At 36.9% G+C, this 24,802-nt stretch overlaps 1 protein-coding gene across 2 annotated transcripts in view; it reads right to left on the minus strand.

Annotated features, from left to right (window-relative positions):
* Positions 1-24,802, minus strand: part of COL24A1 (collagen type XXIV alpha 1 chain) — a 339,546-nt gene that overhangs the window by 272,519 nt on the left and 42,225 nt on the right. For both annotated transcript variants that reach the window (XM_058658790.1, XM_058658792.1), the window contains 3 exons: positions 19,379-19,432; positions 15,683-15,736; positions 2,612-2,656 (listed from right to left, as the gene is read on the minus strand). In XM_058658790.1, coding sequence (XP_058514773.1) covers positions 2,612-2,656; positions 15,683-15,736; positions 19,379-19,432 — 153 coding nt within the window. The remainder of the gene's footprint in view (positions 1-2,611; positions 2,657-15,682; positions 15,737-19,378; positions 19,433-24,802) is intronic.

Raw genomic sequence — 24,802 nt, forward strand, 5'->3', positions numbered from 1 at the left:
GATATAAAAACAACATGTAAAAGTATAACATATTCCAGCTGCACAGAGAAAAAGATACAAAAGGATTCCACTGGATGTCTAAGCTCTGAGATGCTAGAATATCAGTAAACAAAGCAAACAAGAAAGGCTTTTGCATAGTCTTAAGTAAACAGTCTGAGCAAACCACACCCTAAAATCATTGCAACCACCACAGAATCTCAAAGGAAACACAACAAACACCATGACTCAATTCATTCTGCACTAAAAAAAAAAAAAAAAAAAAAAAAAAAAATTAAGAAATGTTGGCTTCCTCAAATGTGTAGACTAGACGGACGGGCAGAGATAGTTGTATCATTAGTCCCATGAGAAATTAGGAATGGGAAATTACAAAGCCTGCCCCAATCTCACTTCTCACTCTAAGCACTGAAACACTGGCTCTGATTCTTACAGACCTCTCTCTTCATGTTAGCCCTGCTACTACTGGCTCTGCCTTCATCTCAGTTCTCGCAGAAAAATAAAATTAATCAGTAATCACACCCAAGACCCAGAATGATTTTGGGGGAAAACAGAACAACGTGTAGAAACATATTTAAGTAGCCTAAGTTACTAAGCATTAAATTTGTAACATATATGAAATATTGAAGACATGCTATCATGACATTTATGTTTGCTGAATAATTTAGAAATGTTTTCAAGTTCTCCAGAAGTAAATGTCTTTTAGCAATTATGTTATGCTCCTCTTAACGTACAGAGTGTTTTCACAGTTACAATGCAAAATTATTTCAGTGCTTTCACAAAGCACAAAGGTTTCAATTTTTCTGGAAGCAAACAGAATAGAAAGTAAGAACTCACCACAAAAGACATTTTCCAACCTTTAAAACTGACTTCAAACTTACAAACCCTCAGAATAAAAACACATATTGAATACGCTAACGGAATTGCAATAGCTGGGAGAAAACTGTCAGTTTTGTTACATGGTCAGTTTCTCACTTGGGAAGTACCAGGTTTCTTTCACTGAAACCCACACAGTTCTTCTAAGGTTAAATGGTAGGAGTTTATTTCATTTTATTTCATTTTTAAAAAATTTTATTGTTACCTAGGGACTCATTTCTACCATCCTTCTCATTTTCTCCCCTATAAATGCCCAAATATTTTTCAGTATCTATTTGGTCTTCTGGAAACCTAAAGCACATCTGTTGCTGAACTGATTATTTTGATTAGCATTTAGCAATCTTGAAAAATTGCAACTTTCGGAACTGAAGCACATAGATACCAATATTAACAGGAATAAGAGAGAAATTTGGCTTTGTTTGTTCATTTGCATTTTTCCCTCAGGGACTGTCCATGATGTTTCTTCCCGAGGTTCCCTTTAGGACTTCATGATGATGTTTACAAAATCCTTAATAATATTATCCATCATAATCTCCTACCATTTTCAGTGTTTTATTTATACTGATCTAGGATATACTGAATTCAAAACAAAATATATAACTTCACTTTTTTCCTACTATGTAATGTTATATTTCTTGGGGAGATGCAAAAAATATTGCCAAAAAATAGCTCAATAATTGTTTTGACTCATATATATAGGGTGTATGTATATTTAGACAATATATGCATACCATTATAAGCTGTTTTTTAAATACATTTGCATTCCCATCACAGGGTCACTGAAACCATACATAATACCAGAGGCAAAAATATGTGTGTGTGCATGCATATGTACTAAAGTATTTGAAAAAGTTCATGACAAATGAAATTAAAGGTATGTTTATTGTGGTATGAAAAATTTAAAATTCATGTATATGAACTGTCAAAACAGTTTATAGAAAATGTGTAACATTAAAACATTACAGTTTTCTTTTTTTAAGTAAAATAAACTTATTTCTTAATTCCACTTTTCCACAAACTTTTTGAAGTATATTTTTGATTCACTTATATATATATGAATATATATGTGAATATATGTATTCACATATATAAATATATATATTTGATTCACTTATTTTTATTGGAAAGGCAGTATACAGAATGTGATACAGAGAGAAAAATCTTCAACCCTCTGGTTCACTCCCCAAGTGGTTGCAATGGTTGGAGCTAAGCCAGTCTGAAGCCAGGAGCGTTTTCCAGGTCTCCCAGGCAGGTGCAGGGTCCCAAGGCTTTGGGTCATCCTCTGCTGCTTTTCCAGTCCACAAGCAGGGAGCCGGATGAGAGGTAGAGCAGCTGGGACATGAACTGGCACCCATATGGGATCCTGGAGCATGCAAGGTGAGGATTTAACCACTAAGCTATCGCTCTGGGTGATACATAAAGAAAGTTTCAGGGCATTTATTAGATTCTCAAAGGTATCTGTATACTGCAGAAGAAGCTTAAGATCTACTCTTCTGAAACATGTTTTGCTAAGTGAATGTGAATAATAGTAACACATTATTTCTATGTAAACACTTTTAAAAGTCTATCGTTAATGAAATAAAAGATTACCCTGCACTATGTACAATGAAAATTACTATGGAAAAAAATGCAAAAAGTTAGAAAAACTGGAAAAGCAAGGGGAACTAATTCCTCAAGAGAGCTCTTTAAACTGTTCATTTTACATTGTACCAGACATAGGTCATATAATGGAAGCACTTACTTGGTCACCTTGGAGGCCTGGGAGTCCCATATGTCCTTTGGCACCCTACAGGGAAAAAGGTGAAGACAAACTATGAAAAGTAAACTTATATAAGCCAGATAAGCAAATGCAGGTTTAAGTTGGTTTTCTAAAAATTTGGTATCCCTGTCAATAGATATTTAAGCCTTATTAATTCATTTATTATTGATATCATTGATTAAACATGAAATGTTAATAATAAATTGATTATTATAGCTTCTCGGCCTTTTGGCTAAGACCAAGTGTAATAATAAATTGATTATTATTAATTAGTGACTTAATTATTTGACTGTTATTTGAATGATTTGTTATTCTTAACCAAAATGATAGCATAGCATCTAATAAAAAGTAACATCCTGTTATAAAAGGTTTACATCTAGTAACAAATCTGCTGTTTTCAGAAAGCTAGTTTAAGTTCAGTAACACTGAACTAAAATGCTTTCAGATTCTATAGTTATTGAAAAACTGGACCATATTCAGGCAGATAATCCAGTTCTCATCATTGTCATAACATACCATGAATGGGCTAACGCAGATGAATGAGGATGCTCATATGATTGCCAAAAATTTTTACAAAGCTGTCCAGAAAATTAGTAACAAAAATGCTTTCCAAATAATAAAGCCAAAACCAGTCTTAGCCTCTTATCAATTAACACTCAAATTTCAAAATCAGTAAAATCCTTTTTTTCTCTAAAAGAATATTCTTCTAGAAGGAAAATGAAATAACCTTAAAAAAATAACAGAAAGAAAGACAAAATGTAAGACTTTGCAGTTTACTTGTGTAGCTACAAATAACAGTCAGTGAATTTGTCTTTTGCTTACCAGAAGATTGCAATGCATATAAAATATCAAGGGAAGTTCCATTTCTTAAGTACCTCACAAAATTTTTAAGAAAAATGTAGGGACACCTCAGAAATTTCATGGAAGATGCAACTAAATGGTAAAAAAAAACATCTATGCATTTGAGTCTTCACAACTTCATGAAATAAAGGTATTTTGAAGAAACTATGTATCCATGAAATGCAAAATGTTTTGCACCAAAAGTAATTTAACTTTTAATTATACTTTCCATAAACTTTTTGAAGTACTCTTGTTTAACTCAAAAGTATGAAATAAATAATACTTTACAAATATCAAATCTCTCAATATATGTGAACTGAAGATATGTATATAGGGTTTCAAAATATGCCATATTCAGGATTAAATTATCTTCAATGATTAGTTACTGATGATTCATCAACAGAGATGATTTCAATCAGAGAAATAATATCCTGGTTAGACAATGAGAAAATTAGATGAGTTTATCTATATGAAAAATCAGGAGTGATTTCAGCAGGTTTTGCGGAAATAAAACAGTAATAAATATTTAACAAGCCAAGAGGTCTCTTGTAAACCAAAGAGAGGAATGGAAATTAAGTTTGGAGACAAAAGGTTTTTATATTATTTATAAAACATTTTAGAGTCAGGAAAGGACCAACATGCACCCCTATGTTCATAGCAGCACAATCAGTAATCGCAAAAACTTGGAAGCAACCGAAATGCCCATCAACAGAAGACTGGATAAGAAAGCTATGGTTCATTTACTCCATGGACTACTACTCAGCTGTTAAAAAACAAAACAAAACAAAATGAAATGCAACTCTTTGTGGCCAAATGGGCCCAACTGGAAACCATTATGCTAAGGGAAATGAGCCAATCCCAAAAGGTGAGACAACACATGTTTGCCTTAATTTAAGATGAAATGATGTCAATCTGAAAAACAGTACCTGTAAACTGTAGTATTTTTTTCAACCCCAAACAGCCTGTATCTCATGCAATAAGATATTGTGATGTAACCAATGAACCAACAATCAATGTGAGTCAGACTGCTTATGATCTACATAAAAAAATTGTAAAATCTAACTTTTAAGACCCTATGCTACTCGGAAATGGGGCGGGACAGCAGAGAAATCTTCCACCTCATTAGAATGTGTGAGGAAGACGTGAAGTATAACCATCAGGAACATAACAGGTAACTTACAGACAACAGAGTCAAATCAGCATTAGAAAATAGTAAAACTACGAAGACATACAAGCAGAATCAAGAGCATTCCTGATAACCTCTTAACAGGAAGTCATATGCACAGAGCAGGTGGGGACCCCCAGAGCGGAGCAGGGGGACAGGAGGAGGCTTGTATCCCAACCCTGGAGACTCCCAGTTCCTCACCAATGACTATCTATCAGTACGGACACTAAGGAATACATTCCAACTGCCAAAGAGACCATGGGGAATTGGAGTGCCTTCGGAGGCCGAGAGCTCTGAGGTCATCCACCCCCGTTTGGATCTATCACATGGGATGGAAGAAGCCCAAATCCTTCCTTGCAGGATCCAAGGTCATCAGAACAACAGCCAGGAGCCCTGAGTGGTCCGCAGAAACAGAAGAACAGCAAACTTCCTTCGGGATGAGAGAAAGGATCTTTCTCTGGTCCTTGCTTAGTTCTAACTTTGGATCCCCACCCTCCCTTGCAATGACTATCAGGGTCGCTCCAGAGCACGCCCCCCAAACACACACACACACACACACACACACACACACACACACACACACACATTAGAATAGATAGACAGAAAACGACAAGGAAAGCTAAGAACCAGACAGGAAATGGTCAGTGTGGACTCACACATACCTTACTAGGTAGGACACAAAGATTAGTTATTCCTCAGTAACGTATTGAAGATTTCTCTGAACACCCTTCCTAAAACTGTTCTGCACCTCAGCTGTTGACATATGCCTTGTTAGAGTTATAAGCCAGTTTAGACTATCCTAAAATCTGCCAAGTTCAGCAAAATTATGCTTCAACACTATAAACTGCTAAATACTAAAATGAAAATAGACACGAGACAGTTGAATAGTACCCTATAGCCATTTTAAGGTGTATAGAAGGCGGTAGCATATAAACTAAAATTGAAATGTCAATAAAGTAGTCACAGGAAGTAGTTAAGAACTTTCATTTTTTTAAACATACTGATTACTCAATACCATATCAATTAATTCCGTAATGTTATAAATTGTGTTGATGTTATGTTGGGGCTTTTAATAGATCGGGATGATATTCTGCCAGTTCTGCCTTCAGACCAGAGATGGTCTCCCCAAGAAACCACTGAATGTATCTGGACAATTAGATGCTGGACTCTATGCTTGGTATACACATGCAATGAAAGAATCTTGACTGAATTTGAAATGTAATACAGCAACAAGGTGGAGGAATCCACCATGGGGAGGGGGTCGGGAGAAGGGTTGGGGGAATCCCAGAGCCTATGAAGCTGTGTCACATAATGCAATGTAATTAATAAAAAAATTTTTTTTAATTCAGGAAATGGAGGGAACCATAAGTTTCCTGTACAGTATCAGGAAGATGAAGACTAAAAAGCCATGGTAGAAGGATCATAGGTCAGAGCCACCAGATTATTCTACTTCCCATTTCTTAAAAAGGGCTTACCTATTTAGTTTCATTGTTTCCATGAATATGTGAATCTACTTATATGTTTAATTTTCTTAAAATAACCACTACCTACTTTTTAATCATAGTTTCTTTTTTAAATTTCATTTTTCTTATTATTTTCCATGATATATTTTTGTAGATACCAGGGATTCATCCTTCCCCTCCTCTTCTTCCTCCTTTCTTCCCCCATTAAATTACAGTGGAATGGAATGCAGTGGTGCTAGAACTTCTCAATTTACTCTTCCCAAAGAACTTGATAATAGTGAGCTTCATCACTGAAGCATAGTGCCTTCTGAATGTAAAATTCTCATTTAGGATTCCTCTTAATTCAGAACCCTGATAAAGTAAAATCATCCCGCAGTCCTGGTCTGCTTCTCATGAGCTCCCTACTCTGTAGTGGGACTTAAAGGAGGACAACAGAATTTCTGCCTAGGGCCCTAAGAAGGTCACTTGGAAGGAAGACTTCTGCATAAATGAAGACCAGCTGGACTAATTAAATTCCTTTTTTTTTCTCTAACATGAGTTTTAAATATAAATAATAATAGATAATTTTCAGGGACTTATCATTGGAAAATATTCACAAAGAAAGGTTAAAAAGAATTACAGAAGCATTGAGATGCTATAAGGAAGCCAAAATACAAGTAAAAACTAAGAACAAGCAGAAATTATGTTGACAAAGGAAGTTGTTCAGAACAAAAGCAAAACAACAAAAAGACAAAAAACAGCAATATATAGAGTACAAATATGCATATGAGCAAAATTGACATTTTGAGGTGTGATTATTGCTACATAGCTGTTGTCTACACTTTTGAGTAACAGTGGTTTTTCTACTTACTAGTTGTTAAACTATTTAGCAGAAGGTGAAGTTTGAGATCATGAAGCAAATTTAAATTTTGTCATTGAAAAACTTAAAAGAAAAATAAGGAAAGAGGAAAGAGTATGTTGGGCAAAAAGTGGAAAGAGTGGGCTGTATCATACTGCCCTTAAATCCGTACATATGGATGGAATACATGACATTTGTTCCCATTATATGATAAAAAATTAAAAACTTCCCAAATCAAACAATGCAAATCCACAAATGAATACTGCTAAGATGCTCAGGGCTAGCTGGAGTCAGAGTTTCTCTGTGAGACCCAATCATATGATAATACCCATTTTTAGATTTCAAGGGGTCCTTGTTTGTCTTAATGCTACGGAGAGGACCAAAACTATTTACTCTCTTCCTTAAGATAGCCTAAGACTCCATTATATCCATAAAAAGAGCCCAAGTAAAGCAATGTGATTTTTAAATTTATTTCACTTGTTTTTAGCTGCTAATAATAATAAAGAACAAACCTAGCATACTAAACTTCAGATTCAGTTTTACCACCAAGCAGTCAAATCATGTATCTTAAAGTTTTCAATTAAAAAAAATGACATTTAATTTTGCAAAAATTTCATTTGATGCTGGAGTTCTGTTATTACTGAAATCTATTAGGGTTGTTACTTTTCAAAAATTTAGTTTTCACTGAACGAAAAATATGACTTTCAGAAAGGTGGACTCATGGATCTCTACAAACTACAAAACTGCTGAAGAAATTCTGGGGTGTAAAGGATTTGCCTCTAGAACTCTCATTCTTAAAATCTCACAGTATATATTTACCACAGGCCAGATGCTCCAACAGAGCATGCAAGGCCTTTCATAACTTGGCCCTTGAAGAGCCCTCAGACCTTAACAACTGACACCTCCTGCCTTATATTCCAAGATTCAGGGACAAGGAAATGCTTCTTTACTCCAATCCTTTGTTGATGTATTACTCATGCACAGACAGCACACCTATCCACCTAGAAAACTATCATCATTACCTACAGTCAAGCCTTTATCCTGGATATATTCACTTTCCCTTCTCCCTGCACATACCTGCACATCCTCAGAAAGCTTATGTAACCCTCAAGTACTGTACAATCCTTATTACCCTTTCCAACTTTATCACATGCGTGCCTCATCTTTATCATTGTAAATGTCATAGCATCATATAATTTTTGTGATACACTTTTGAAAAAAAAGAATCTGTAAGTATCTATTCATTTACCTGAAAGACAGAATTACAGAGAGGAGAGACTGAGACTTGCAACTATTAATTCACTCCTCAAATGGCCGAAATGGCAGATGCTGGGCCAGGCCGAAGCCAAGAGCCTGAATTCCACTAGGCTTCATCAAGTGGCTGATACGGACCCAGGCACTTGTGCCATCTTCTGCTCCTTTCATAGACATCCACTCAGAGTCTTGCACTTGTGGTCAGATGGGGAGCAGCTTCATGCACAACACCCTGTGATTTACTCATATACCAGTTTCCTTGGTAAGACAGAGAGCTAGTCAGAACCAGGAACTATCTCTTATTTATACAGTACCGCTCTGCTGAATGAGTTCCATCATGAAAGACTGTGTTTAAAACATTGGTACCTGGGTAGAATTAGTGATAGAAATTATCAGAGGATGAAGATGAGCCTTGTTAAAGCAATGCCCTTGTCTTGGAAAGCTGAGGCAAAGGTAAGCCAACTATTGTGCACAGTCATGTGAAAGGAAATTTCACTGAATGGTTAGTGGTTAGTAGCACAGGTGCTACTTAGCTGGTTTGAAATTGAATGATGGCTGTTGAGAGACAGGAGACTTGGAAAATAAGACACTGTGTTTTCAAGAAGCAGATGATATGTTTGAAGATGCAGGATCAGGTGAAGAGACAAAGACATTTGAATTTAAGAGCAGCTATGAAAACAGCTATGTTGGTTCATTCACGAACTAATATGTATGAACTACATGTTAAGACAGTGGGATGATACCCTGCTTGTTGTGAATGGCATGTTAACGACATGCCGTCACTCGGTGCACTTAAGCAAACTGCACCGGATTTCCTAAATCATGCATTTATTTCCCTTCAGCCTCTGCCATGGCATTGTGACCTAAAAGCTAACACTGGATTTTATGGGAATAATGAACCAGTGAGAGATGACTTATGGAATTAGTTATGAAATGTTAGAAATAATATTTCTCTCTTTAGGCACTGATTTAGGCCTATCCATATTTTCTGCTGTTCCTGTTGTTTTTATTGACATTCATTATTAATATAGCTCCTGCATACTGCCTCTACTTTAAACAGTTTATGAAAAGCTTTATTTTTTGGTAAATCACAATTCATGCCACTTGATGCTTTTATCTATTTGCTTTCTAACTTAGAAGAGATATTTATTGTGATCCTGTATCACAATATTACAGTATATACTATAATGAAAATACTTTTTAAAATAATTAAGGTATCAAAACAAATAAGAAATCACACTGATTCATAACAAATTGCTAAAACAACACACATCAATATTCAGAAAAATGTTGTGATGAATTATTTATAAAATTACATTTTAAATCCCTTTGGCTCTGATTACTACCACTGTGGTCAGCAAGTGCTAGTACTTGACAAAATACCACAAAAATGCAGTCAAGAAAAAACGAGAATGACTCCTTTTCTAGGAAAAATTAGTATGATATGAAAGCACCTTCTATATTCAATATGCACTGAAAAAAACACCAGGTAAGAGAACTCAAAAAATCAAAATTGGATCTAATGGTTCACATGTTTGCAGTGAATTTTTCTATCTGCAAAATGATGGATTACATTTACAAAATTCAGGATAATTATCAAAGATGCTAAAAACAAAAACTGTCTAACTTCCACAGCATGAATCTTACAACAAAATGTGTTCCGCAGTCAAAAACCAGGAGACCATGACAGACACATGTTGATGTTGGTACTACCAAAGTTTATTCATGTCAACTATTCTCTGCTGATTTTATTTTTTTTTTAAATGCAGCAATCAGATACAGAAGACTTCTTACACTCAACACCAACAGGTCAGCCAAATCCGGAAGATGATTATGGAAATCATGACCCAAGAGGTGCAAGCAAATGACTTGAAAGATTTGGTCAACAAATTGATTCCAGACAGCATTGGAATAAAAACAAAGAAAAAAGCTGGCCAGTCCTCTCCATGTCTTTGTCAGAAAAGTAAAAAATGCTGAAGAAGTTCAAGTCTGAACTGGGAAAACTCATGCAGTTTCATAGTGACAGTGAAGCACAAATAGGTTTTAAAAATGAACGAATGATGAGAATATGTTCAAAATTTAGTGGTCACAAATAAAAGACTTTAATGGCCGCAAATAAAAAGGCTTATTTGCTTAAAAATTGTTTTATTAGCATGGGTAAATGATATTTCTCAATGGCTTTGACTTACATCCATATGCCAAGTTACACTTGACCTCTTCTAGCTGATCTATCCTCTCGCACCTAGAAAAAAATTGTCTTTTAATTATATTGCTAATATTATCACTGTAAACAATAGGCTTCCAATTTTAATATAGCAACTGATTGGATATTTTTTAAAAATTGAAACTGTTTCTTGATTCCAAGTTTTGAATTTTGAATTTTGCTTCCCATCCAACACAACATGCACTCTGGATCCAATTTACTGAGTCTTTTGGCATTAAAAAAAGACAGTAGTGGGAAACAAAAATAGACATTGTTCTTAGGAAAATAAATTATATGAAGGTGACTAAACTAAATCATTGTAACCAGTCAATCTGAGGGAAACACTACTTGTTAAGTGTGTTATGTTAATACTGCTTTACAAACTGTACATAAGAGTTAAGTGGTGAAAGAGAGAAAAGAATGGAACAAACCAAAAATAATCTAATGAAACATAAAGAAAATATTATTGCTGATTTTCTGATTTCTTATTTGTCTCAATGATAACTTAAAATTTTTAAAACTCTATTTTATATTATCTTCTATTCGTTGATCACAACAGCATTAGTGAGCTGTAATTATGCTCTATACAACTTCCTTATAGTCCTTTTGGCTTTAAAGACTACTTGACTTAGGTTTACATTTGACGAGTTTTAATATGTCCAGAAACAATCCAAAGAAATATAACAATGAAGTCATTATTACTTATTATTTGAAACTGTGTTTATTCCCTTAGTTTTCATAGAAAATAACATTTTACTTCCCCTTGCATTCATGTGGAAGATGGAAATATTACAATACCAGAATTTAACAAAAATTGACTTAAATAAGAGGTTCACAGGGAAGCAGTATGCAAAATTATCAAACTATAGTCATCCATGCCAAAAAGGCCTGCATTCTGTCATTTAGAAGCTGTGTGATCTTAAGAGACTTAACCCTTATGCACATAAACCAGGTTTTAAAAAAGATTTATTTATTTATTTATTTATTTATTTATTTATTTATTTATTTATTTATTTATTTTGGAAATTCAGATTTCCAGAGAGAGGGAGAGACAGAGAGAGAAAGATCTTCTGTCCACTGGCTAACTCCCTAAGTAGCCATAATGGCTGGAGCTAAGCCAATCTGAAGTCAACAGCCAGAAGTTTCTTCCAGGTCTCCCATGCAGATGCAGGGCCACAAGGCTTTGGGCTGTCTTCAACTGCTTTCTCAGGCCACAAACAGAGATGGGAACTGGAACAGCCGGGACATGAACCAGCATCCATATGGTATCCTGATGCGAGGTAGGGCAGGTCTTTAGCTACTAGGCTTCAGCGCCTGGCCCTTAAATCAGTTTATGCCATATGCATCTCTGTTTAGCAATCCCACCCCTATCTTGGTTCCGTGTTCATCAGAGGGGTAGTTGTGACTCACTGGGTGGGACACAAAGATCAGATACTCCTCTCTGGGGTGTTGAGGATTTCTCTGCACACCCCTCCCAAAAACATTCACCTAAACTGTTGACATTTGTCCTGTTAAAGTTATAGAGTTGGACTACCCGAAAAACAGCAGTTCAGCAAAATCACGCTTCAATGCTATAAAATGCTAAATACTAACATTGAAAAAGACAAGAGACAGCTGAATAGCAATCTATAGCCATTTTAAGGTATATAGACCATGGTTGAATGTAAACCAAAGTTGAAATGTCTATGAGGAAGTCACAGGTTGTGGTCGAGAACATGCATTTTCCTAGTAACATATTGGTTAATCAATACCATGTCAATTAATGCCATAATGCTGTAAATGGTTGTAAATATTAGGTTGAGTTTTTTACTTGATTGGGATGATGCTCTGCTGGTTCTGCCTTTGGACCAGAGATGGTCTCACCAGGAAGCCATTGAACTTGCCAGGACAATTAGATGCTGGACTTTATGATTGGTCAAAACCTCCAATGAAAGAATCTCAACTGAGTTTGAACTATGGAAATACAGCGGGGTGGAACAATCCACCGTGGGGTGGGGGGAGGGTTTGGGGAGGGGCGGGGGGAATTCCAGTGCAAAAAAAAATGTAAAAAAAAAAAATTAGTTTATGCCAGCAACCCATATGAGCACTGATTGAGTCCCAGCTATTCCATTTACGATCTAGTTCCTTGTTAATGTGCCAGAGATGGCAGCAGAAAATGGTCTATAGGGGGCAGTTCTAAGCTACTAGTTTTGGTCTGGCTATGACCCGGCATTGTGGCCATTTCCTAAGTGGATAGAAGATCTCTCTTTGTCTCTTCCTCTCTCTGTAATTATGCCTTTCAAATATATGAGTATATCTTCTGTTTCCCTTTTTTTAAAGAAAATGTTTTTATTGATTTACACTCACAGCTTTGGAAGTTCATAGTCCAACACCAGGTGGACCATATCTAGTGAGAAACAATGGGTAGAAAAGAGGGAGTGTTGATGTAAACCAGGAAGTAGACAGGGAGAGGTTAGACACAACTCAATTTTCATAGCCAATCTGAGGGTATCCTCATAATGACCTAAGGGCCCCCACTAGGCCATCCCAAATACTATATTTGGATTAAGTCTATACCCTCTTTAGTACTATTACCTTATGACTATGCAATTTAAACACATGGGTGAGTTGGAGAGCCCAATCACATACAGACTAAAGCAACAAGCAAAAATATGAAGCAAATAGTTGAAATAGCACATTTGATGTCGGTTTCATATCTCAATACAGACATAACTTTTGAGGTTACCCTGAGCTAGTCTTCTAACATATATGTTTTTATGTTGGGTTTCTCACAAAATTGATAATTTAAGTTTTTGTCATGATCTTATAAATACATGCAGCACTTTCAGGGAGAAATGAGAGAATGAAAGAATGGGAGTCCCTCGACTACAGTTGGTATGGGTCATTATTCTAGGTTCTCCTAGAATGAATCTCATTTGCAGCAGCCCACTCTGTAAGTCATTGAAGTAGTCTATAAAAAAGAACCAAATTGCTTAACTTAATTAAGAAAATAAAGTTTGTTATTTATACTATTTATTTCAAATTCCACCCACTAATCAGAATTGCCATTTAATCTTCCAGAAAAACACAAGAACAGTGTATCTAGCTGATCCTGAATGCACCTGCACCTTATACACATATTAAAATAAGGCACCACTAGGCTGTTTGTATAGATTGAATGTGTTCCCCAGTGATTCGTGTGATGGAAGTATGGTCCTCAGTGTGGTGATATCAAGGTGGCAGAATTTTTAAGGTATGTGGCCTGGTGGAAAATAATCAGCTTTATCCCTGCTTGTGGCCTGGGAAAGCAGTTGAGGACGGCCCAAGGCTTTGGGACCCTGCACCCACGTGGGAGACCTGGAAGAGGTTCCTGGTTCCCGGCTTTGGATCGGCGCGCACCGGCCCGTTGCGGCTCACTTGGGGAGTGAGTCATCGGATGGAAGATCTTTCTGTCTCTCCTCCTCTCTGTATATCCAGCTTTCCAATAATAATAATAAAAAAAAATCTTAAAAAAAAAAAGAAAATAATCAGCTTTAAACAAAGGTTAATGCTAAACTCTTGAGACTATTATTTCCCATGAGAATGAATTTTCATATCAGTGTTTGGATGCCCTGGATCCCTCTTCCACATTTGCTGCTCACCAATCTTGCACTTGTGCCCACCACTTTGATGGCATCCATCCTGAGGTCCTCAGGAGAGCTGAGCAGATGCTGGCATGCTCCTGAAGCCCCCAAATCTGTGACATAAATCAATCTCCTTAAGATATACTCAGTATCAGCCACGTTTTGGACCAATATAAAATGTACCAAGACAGCCACGCACAAACAGAATATGGAAACTTGTCGCAGCCTGCTAGGTGCAGAATTTAGATTTATATTGAATACGGATTCAATATAACATCTTATTCCTAACAATGTTTGCCTTTCAAAAATCTGTATATGATTTCCAGTAATAGACATAATCTGAAAAGGAGGAAAACATTCTCAGAAAATCTTAAAAAAAAAGTATCAAATATTTTAACACTATGTTAAACTTGAATAAACCATGGGTACTTCATTTGTCAGAAAATAACTTAGTTTCCAAATACTTTTAATTAAAACTACTCTAGAGAAAATTCAGCAACTCTGCCGGTTGGCAACACATCCAAAATCCCTGTTATACACAAGGTCTATTTCTGTTCGACATTAAACTTAGATTTTAAAAGTTTGAAAAGTAATGTAAGAGAACAAGGAAATCTGTGGAAAAATATTCAATTCATTTCATGGCTCAGTATGTTTAGAGTAATGCTATTTTATCTTTCTAGACTAGTACAGACCACAAAGTCTTCTTACTATTTTAAAATTAACCATTTAGCATGTAAATAGGTATTTGGAAATTAGTTATTTTCTGCTTTAAGTAACACCTGGCAGTTAAGACAATTATTAGCTTTAATCATTAAAAGTAGACCATTTTCTTTTGTTTGGAAACACTTGTTCTTCCCAGAAACAGTATGTTATACACTACTGTCCACAAAAACGACTCAACATTTCCTAATGTTTCACTTTCTGGATTTCTCATTTTATGTAACACAGGGAGAATTTAACCAAAAAAAGTAAGGATTAGTTTATTTATCACTTATGCACAATGCAACCGTGGAGATGTTACAGTGTGCATTTAATATTAAATAAAATAAATGAGATTATATTCACATTTAAGTTGTTCGATGCTACATATCAGTACATTTCCCTAAGAGGTATTTAGGTAATTAAAGGCATACTAAGTAGCATTAAATCAACAGTTTCCTGATTGTGTATCACAACTATTTTGGAAATGATCACTCCAAACTTTCAAGGTAATTATCATACTTTAACTACTGCCTAGTCTACTATTCTGTAGACTATGTAACTCATAGAGTGGTATTGAAGAGACAACACTGTTATGATGTAAAAACCTTTCCATCATTTTATAATGAAGCTCTTTTACACAGTTTTTGAGGAAACATAAACAGTGTTAAGCTTTCCAAAACGCAAACAATGCATGATTAACAATAGTAACTGCTGGCTATCTGCTTGACACTGTATGGCACAAGTTAACTCTCTCCATCTTCCCAAAACTTTTCTATGAAATGGGTACTATTATCTTTACATTTTACAGATAAAATAATTGAAGCCTGAAGAACCGGTATTCACTTTTTTGAATTAGGGCATCATACTAATTTTCTTCTTCTAAGAAAAAGAATTAAAACCATCTGTTTTGGGCTCAAATTCAAAGAAGTAATGGAGTTCTAGATTCATATTACATTCAATAATGTCAAAGTAAATCTACATCTTACCTTATTGCCTCGCACACCAGAGGGACCCACTAATCCAGCGAGACCTTGATCACCCTACAAACCAACCACAGAGGTTTTAAGTTATTAAACGGACTTGAACATTAGAGCTCCCTTTAATCTCAGGAGTCAAACCTACTACATTCATTTCTGGCTCCTTTCCCAGCCCTTATTTCTTCCAGAACTGAATACCCAGTTTGCACTTCCTTACCTCCAGGCGCTTACTGCTTTTGACCTCTCATTCCCAAATCCCCATCAATTTAAGTAACTCCAAAACTTCTCCAAGTGTGTTGTGAGGTAGCTTTAGAAGACCTGACCTCATCTTTGTACACTGAGGCCTTGTCAGAATCCAAGATCTGGACTTAGGGGCCCCGGAGGCCGGGTCTGATTCCTGCAACATGGTCTAAGAGAAAAAGTTCTGCTTCTATGTTCAGCTTGCACAAAAAATTGGTTTGACCTAACCAATTAGAGTAGTCCAGCGCACATCATGAAGGAATGAGAAAGTATACTGGTGAGAGGGAGAGAACACATGTAGAGGAGGTGACAGCAGACACATGAATTGAAATGGGAGACCAGGCATGTGTCAGGAATTGCTGGAGAGAAAGCTGGAGATTGAGGTCTCTCAGAGCCCGTTTGTTCAAGAGACAGTGTATCTTCCCCTCTTTCTTGTCTCTTCTCCTTCCACTGTAACAGATTCATTAATGTTAAATAAATTCTGTAGTAACTAGGTTATTCACTTTTTAATGCATTGTCCATTTTATTTTCTTCAAATTTATTTGGAAGTTGAAAGAATGTTTCTGATTACTAACAATGGCCTGTTTTTCCATTTTGGGGGAGAATCATTATAATATTTCTTCTCAAAGGTATTTGAAATAGTTTTCATTTGAGGCATAATGACTATTTTGTGTGGATTTTCCAAGCTGTATCTTTTTTGTTTGTTTGCTTTGCATTTATTAGTGATAGAGGAAAGGAAATGCACCAGGAGAAGGTGAATCAACAACGGTCTAATTCAATTAGCTTTAATCATTGGCGAATCAGTTCTTCTCCAGTGTTCCTATGTCTGAAAAGTCAGAATAATGCTAATGATGCTGAGGGTTTCCCACTTGTCCTTTGGGAAAAGTAAATTACATCACTTTTAAAAATTGATTTTATAAAAGCCTGTGAACACTATCGAGGTTCCAAAGGGCCTTAAAAACGTTTTTGTGCCTGAGTTATAAATGTTGCTTAGTGGATGTTGCATTACGAAAATGAACTGCTGTGATTTCTTTCACTGCTTCATTTCTTATTTTTATTTTATTTCTTATTTCTATTTATATAAAGTGAAAAAAACATCATGTATTTCACTATATAGGTTTAGGAGCAGAGCAATACATCCCTTCTTATTCTCCAAAAATGGTAGATTAATTTTCCAAGCCCTCTCTGCTCCTATCTCCTATCAATTTAATGTGTTTTTCTTTATTTTCAAATTACATAATCTATTTCTTCCTCATTATATGTGAACCCAATTTAATATAAAAGTAATTTGTAATAGATTGTTTCAAAATATTACCCGTTTAGAAACAGTCTCTCAATTTTAAATGTTGCATTTTACTTATAGCACAAAGGTGATATGTTATTAAATTCTATCATTTATTATATTTCTGATATAAAGTATTAACCACAACTATTACATATGTAATTTAAAAAATAAAACAAAAAACAAAAACAAAAATGCTGACATACTTCCAAGCCTGCACTGCCATGCAGAACCACCCTGTATTTTGTACAGAGAAGCCACAGGGAAAAATAATTCTAACCATTTGAATAGAAACAATGTTTAAACTGTGGGTTTCATTTAAAGCAGTCATTGAAATAGAGTTGATCTCTGATTTTTAACTTGTGAGAAATCCAGAGCCTATGAAACTGTGTCACATAATGCAACGTAATTACAAAAAAAAAGGTAACAGAAATCCTATGTCCTATATTTATATTTCAAGAAATGGCTGTTGGGGTCCGTGCAGTGGATGTGGGGAACACGAGGGTGTGAAGAGCATTGTTCCGTTGTAGGCAGGGCCCTGCGGATATCTACAACCACCTGAACGCAGCTCCACCTTCCTTTGCATGGACACCGGACAATCCCACTGAGATTTCTATAATCTATTTAGGCATTGTCTGCCTCTGCGGAGTTAACGTATAGTACCAATGCGAGCTTGGAGGCTAATGTTGCTGATATCGCTTTTAGCCAAAAGGTTTCTCACTATTGCTGCCATGGCTGCCCCTCATTGACAATATGCTGATCAGGGGTGTTAACTCCCCCTTTGATCCTGTGCTAATCAAGGGTATAGCAGGCACCTATGCTTAGGGTTTTTCTCCCCCATTGATCCTATGCTAATCAAGGGCACTAGTCTCCAGGTGTAGGGGAAACCTATTCTTTCCCTTTTTCTTTTTTTTTTTTTTTTAATTTATTTATTAATTACATTGTGTTGTAATTTCATAGGAACTGGGATTGTCCCCATTTTTCTTTGATCTTTAGGTCCTGCCTCCTGTGATACATTTCCTCCCTTAGCTGATTCAAGACTAGCTATAGAATGACGATTATAGTAGGAATGTGTTACTGACTGATAGGCACCAGAATGGATAACATCCTGCCTTAGGTGAAACAAACTGCAGAATTATCCTTAGAAACACCCACTTGACCATGACGTAAAAAGTCTGAGCCAGAGTTTGACTGGTTCTGTACAAATAAAGCAGACAGCTTTCTCGCATAGTCCACAATGATCAAGGAAGCCTAGTGGTCCACCTATTTTCTTTACACCTCATCCACGCACCCTTCTCGAGTTCCAAACTCAGCTGGAGCTGGACTCCGGCAAATGGCATTTATGTTTCTCAGATTATAGGATTTTTTTCCATGCAACAATTAAGAGAGTACTGGAAATACTGTGTTTCTAGCACTGAACTTTCATACCTTTTTTAAGTTAGACTTAGTGAATTCAGTTACATTACATTGCTGTAATTTCTAAACTTCCACCCTAGAAATCATCAAAATTGTCTAGATAATTTCAGCTGTGATGTATAGCACATAAACAAAAACATGCTATAATTATATCATATTTATCATGTGCTTATCTAAACACAGTTCTCAGATGTTCTCCTAAAGAATCTATTTATGTTTATTTACACTATAAAATAACATCCTCCTCCCAGTAGAGTTTGTTGAAATCTTTGTTGCTGTGTGTGTGTGTGTGTGTGTGTGTGTGTGTGTGTTTGACAGCATTATAATGAAACAAAAGCATAACGGACTGCAAATCAGAAAATTTAAATGTATACGAACTCTTCCACCTCATAGCCATATGACGAGCATTTTAAATCTATGGATTTTATTTTCTCAATTACAAAACAAATTAATGATACTGCTTCTCTCACCTAAAACTGCTGTAACACTTATAAGACAGAGTATTTGGATGTATTCCAAAAGGGGATAAAATAACATTAAGAATTACACATTATTTCATGCATATATATTAACACAAAAAATATTTTTCACAGATGCCATGATGGCAGGTCACAGCAGTCACTCTACAAAATTAAATTAATATACTTTAGTTTTTCAAATTTTTCCTTACTTTAGATACAGTAAATTCTAAATTTTAAAAATATAAAAATCAGTTTAAGAAGCTCAAAATATTTACCATCTATTTTATCCCATGAACAAATAATTACCTTTTTTCCAGAAACTGCTTGTCCTGGGGAAAAACCCGGATCTCCTTTGGCTCCCTAGATTTCAAGTTATAAAACATCGGTTAGGCACAAATTATATAAAACATACTTAATTATGTATCATTATATGCATACCATTTTATGATATTAAATGAAATTATTATAAATTGAGATAAGCAGTGATTTACCTTAGTAATGCTTATTTTTCGTAGTGCTGGTTTTAAATGCTGAGAAAATTTCAAAAAATTTTCTGGATGTCATCCATTTTTTAAAGTAAAGAAATAATGTTATTGAATCATTTCTCTTTATGAGAGAGACAGACTCTATTATGTTTTCCATTTTTGTGACATATTACATCACAGTTCCTATTGAGCATTAGAAGAACAGTCATTTAATAACAGCAAGCTCTTAATATTCTAAGAAGTAACTGCAAGTTTAAATATTTTGCAAAACCTTTTACTGCATATAAATTATATGTACAACTAAGAAAAAAAAAACCATAACAACAAGGGAAATGGAGCAAGATGGCAGCCAAGTAAGATGCTCAGGTGACTATCTCCCCACAGATACCAATTTGAACAGTTGTTCACATCTCCAAGTCACTTGCACAAGAGTAACAGAAAACAGACCACCATGCCTATTTTTCTCCTGAAGAAAACAGCAAGCAAAGAAATACCAACAACACTTCTCCTCCACCTCCCAAGTAGCACAGTGTGGAGAAAAAGAATGAAATAAGTCCAGACCTTAGACTTGATACCCTATACCAGGCCTAAAATGATAAAAACTCGAACTTGGTTAGTACCTGTTGACCAAGCTTTGGGTTCCTGTTTAGTCCAGACCAACTTCATCACTCATCACCAAGCAATGGAAGAAGACTCCTGGTGCTAAGGAGTTAAGCAAGAAAGGGTACCTAGGGCTGTCCCATGGAGTCCCTAATCGGGCTGCTGCTGTGTGACCCAGCACTTAATAAAACCCAAAGATCTCTACTAGCTTAGTTCAGCACTTACACATGGAGCCTGTGCAGCTGCCCTGTGATCAGAGATACGAGCCTCAATGGGACAGACATGCTCTGTTACGCATCAATGCCAGGCTCACATGAGCCTTAGCTGAACCTCTGAAATCGTACCAGGACAGGCCTGATGATTGTGAAATCCGGTTTTGACCCAACTAAGTACCTTCTCAAATGATCAAGGGTTTGTCTTCATCATTTCCCCTCCAACCGTGGGCAGATAAAAAGGAACCACAGAACTGTGTCTCAGGACTCAGTGGTAAGCTGGTGAAGTTCATCATCGGTGCCTGAGGTTAGTGCCTCTAGATCTGCGCTACCATCCAGAGACCTGTATCCAGGTGGAACAGATTCATCCTGGTACCTATTATTGCTAGCCTCATGTGTGTCTAGTTTACAATCCCAGGATTTCTCAGGGCCTAGTGATTATGAGAACCTGGTGTGATTTTGCCTAGTGGAGCTGTATTTATTATCCTTTCCTGATCATTGAGTAGACATCAAGGAACCAAAAGACTATGCTTTGGAGTTCATTTCTGGACTTGTAGAATTCCAAATTAAGAATTTCCTAGTCTTCCTGGGCTCAGATCAGTACCTGCAGGTGGAACCACTGGGCCTACACTGACAGCCAAGTAGATCCACATAGCTCCAGTTGTTTGGTTTTATATTCCATCCACCATCAGATGTGGTTACTGAAAGTAGTCTCAGGCTGTGATTCCATGTCAGAAGACAGACTGTAACAGTATGGGTTTTGGTCCGACCCCCATGGGGAGCTGATCTGAGTGGGCTGTGGACTAGATGGCAATCTAGTCTTGCAGCATTGATGGTTACACAACTGGGCATTTAAGCCTGCCCTGGGTTCACAGGGAGGCTTAGAGTGATGCATGGTCCCTTTTTCCAATGAATTCTCAGTTCATTCTTTTCAAAGCACTGACGGTAGATTTGGGAGAGATCTGAGCTCAAGGGATCACTGAGGCACTAATTGTGCACTGGCAACAGACCTGTGGCAAACCCCAACTTGGGGAGCAACTTAATATTGAAGTCAAGAATCCAGAGGTTCAGCAAAAGCATTTCTGGAAGAACAAGAATAAACCTACCCACCTGGACAATAAGTAGCTGGACTCTATGCTTGGTATATGTCTGCAAGGAAAGAATCTTGATTGAATTTGAACTGTAATACTGCATCAAGGTGGAGGAATCCACCAGGAGGAGGGGAGAGGGAGGGATGGGGGGATTCCCAGAGCCTATGAAACTGTCACATAATGCAAAATAATTAATAAAAAAAAACCCTACATTATAAAGTCTCAAAGAAAATCAATGTGCATACCATGTCATATTCCACTAGCATCAAAAACTGTTAGGGAGTCTGACCTCACATAAAGAATAAAATAAACTGCCAGAAACCAATCTCCCAGGCGCTAACATTGTCAAATGCTTGAATAAATAATTAAAGTTAGTTGTTCTAATAAAAATCAACAAACTCCAAGAAAACAGAGAAACAATTTAATGCTCTAACAGAGATTTGGCAGAGAGATGCAAGTGCTTTAAAAAAAATCAAATTCTTCAAGTTAAAATTAGACTATGGACAAATAAAAACATAACAAAAGACGCTAATATCAAACATAACAAATAGTACAGACTGGTATTTGGTTTGCAAGATGCCAACTGCACAGGCCAGGATGGTGACTTATCAGACTAATGTTCTGCCTTTGGCGCCAACATTCCATATGGATACTGGTTCAAGTCCCAGTGACTCTACTCTCGATCCAGCTCCCTGCACATGGCCTGGAGAAGCAGTGGAGGATGGCTGAAGGTTTTAGGCCCCTGTACCCACATGAGAGAACTGAGAACTCAGCTTCAGACTGGTTCAGGTTTAGTTGTTGTGGGTATTTGCGAGGGAACCAGTGTTTGGAAGATCTCTCTATCTCTCCCTGTCTCTCTGTATCTCTATAAAATAAGCAAACCTTGGGCCCGGTAGCGTGGCCTAGCGGCTAGTCCTCGCCTTGAACGCACTGGGATCCCATATGGGCGCCGGTTCTAATCCCGGCAGCTCCACTTCCCATCCAGCTCCCTGCTTGTGGCCTGGGAAAGCAGTCAAGGACAGCCCAAAGCCTTGGGACCCTGCACCTGCGTGGGAGACCTGGGAGAGGTTCCTGGTTCCCGGCTTTGGATTGGGATCGGCACAGCACTGGCCATTGCGGTTCACTTGGGGAGTGAATCATCGGACGGAAGACCTTCCCCTCTGTCTCTCCTCCCTCTGTATATCTGACTTTGTAATAAAAATACATAAATCTTAAACAAAAAAATAAGCAAACCTTTTTTTTAAGTGAAACTGATTGAAATACCTGCATCCCACATAAGAGTGCCTAGTTTCCTGATAGTTCATGACACACCAAAAGCTATGGTGTGTAATAAAAGCAACCCTAAAAGGCAAATGTGTATAATTCAAAGATTACATGGAAAAACAAATATATAAATAGGAAAGAACTCTTTATAACTCATCTTATGAGGTCACCATTACCCTGATATCAAAAGCAGACAAAACAACAAGAAAATAAACGCAGGGGACAATGTCCTTGATGACTGCCTTGACAGAGAAGAGGAATAGCACCCCCCCCAAAACCAAAGGCAAATGTGAAGAACTTCCCAGTAAAAGGACAATGGAAGATTAAATCAATGAGCAACCTACTGCAAAATGACAGGACCAAATTACCATCCATTCATATTAATCCTGAATGTAAGTGGCTTAAACTCATCAATCAAATGTCATAGATTAGCAAACTGGATCAAAAAACAAACCCATTTATTTGATGCCTACAGGAGACACATCTCACCAACAAAGATCAATGAAAACTGTATCTCATAGATCTTGATGTTTTTGTTTTTATTTGCCTTTCTTCAAAGAAGGTTTTTCTCATATTAAATTCATGGGTCATAGAGGAGCATCATTTTCTTCAAGAAGGTTGTTGATTTTCTTTTTCATTTATTTAGCTATACATTAGTTATTCAGTAGCATGTTATTAAACTTCATGGTGTTGTAAATTTCTATTTTTCTTCCTATTGTTGGCTTTGTTTTGTAGCTTTTGGCTTAGGGGGATGTATAGCAACTGTGTAAGGGAGATGATCATATCCAGATGTGAGGATACAAAGCAGTATGTATCTGTGCTTCCAGATCAAAGATGGACTCCCAATGAAACTATTAAATATATTTTGAAAATAGGATGTTGGACTCTCTGCAATTGTCCATGACCATAGTGATGGACCTATGACTGTTTATGAAAAATTATACTATTGTAATAATATAGGGGAAATCAGTTTGGGGGGAGGGGTTAGAAAAACCCCAAAATCTATGGAACTTTATCATAAAATAATAATTAATAATAATAATAATGATAAATGGAAACAAAACAAAAATATACATAGCTAATATCATACTGGTACAAATTTGAAAGCTTTCTAAGATCTGAAACAAGACAAAAATGCCCACCTGCAAATACTTATTCAATAAACTACTGGAAGTCTAATCAGAGCAACTACACAATGGCAGTAAATAAAGGTCATCCAAATGGGAAGAAACGAGTCAATTTCTCACTATTTTCAGGCGGCATTTTCTTATAAATAGATAACTCTAATACTCCTTCAAAGCATTATTGAAATAAGCAAATTCAGAGAAGTTACAGAATGCAAAATTAATGTATAAAAATCAGTAACTCTGTTACACATCAACAGTGAATTATCTGAGAAAAATTAAGAAAGAAAGAATTAAGAAAGGAAGGATCCTGGATTTTGTAGATTCGGGACCCAGGATTTCTGCCCCACTCACCAGGTGACTGCGGCTGGCAGGATCCGGGTCAGGTACCCCAGGGCAACAATGGCACCAGGCCAAGTCCTCAGGCCACCTGGTGGCACACTATGGGGACTTGAGGGTGTGAGCTTACAGGTGGTCTGGGGCATGGCATAGGTGGGGGTGAACAGGGACCTGATGGTTCATGTGCATGTGAGGAATGACTAAGGTGGACTTTCATGGACAAGGCCACTGTCCTTGCAGGTAAGAAAGAGGGCTGAGACTGAGTAGTTTGGAGCAGGAAATGGGAGGACCCTTAGGGGCTGACTGAAGTACCAGCATACAAGAGAGGCCTAGGCTGGGGTGGTTAGCCTCCACTATCACTGAATACAACTCATAGGCACACACTAAAGCTAGGGCTGGGCTAAATCACAGTACCCATCAGTGAGAATTAGAACAGGGGATGGGTAATGATAGACTGGGACTTGACACTAACCAGCACATGAAGGATTCAGATCTGGGGGCAGAATCTATGTGTCTGGGGGGTGGTATGTGGGCTCACCCCTGTGGGACTGCAATCTCTGTTGGCATGCACAAGATCTGTAGCTGGGAACAGGATTGGTTAGAGAGCTAAGGGGAT

Source organism: Ochotona princeps, chromosome 2 (genome assembly GCF_030435755.1).
Source record: "Ochotona princeps isolate mOchPri1 chromosome 2, mOchPri1.hap1, whole genome shotgun sequence".
NCBI lineage: Eukaryota > Metazoa > Chordata > Mammalia > Lagomorpha > Ochotonidae > Ochotona > Ochotona princeps.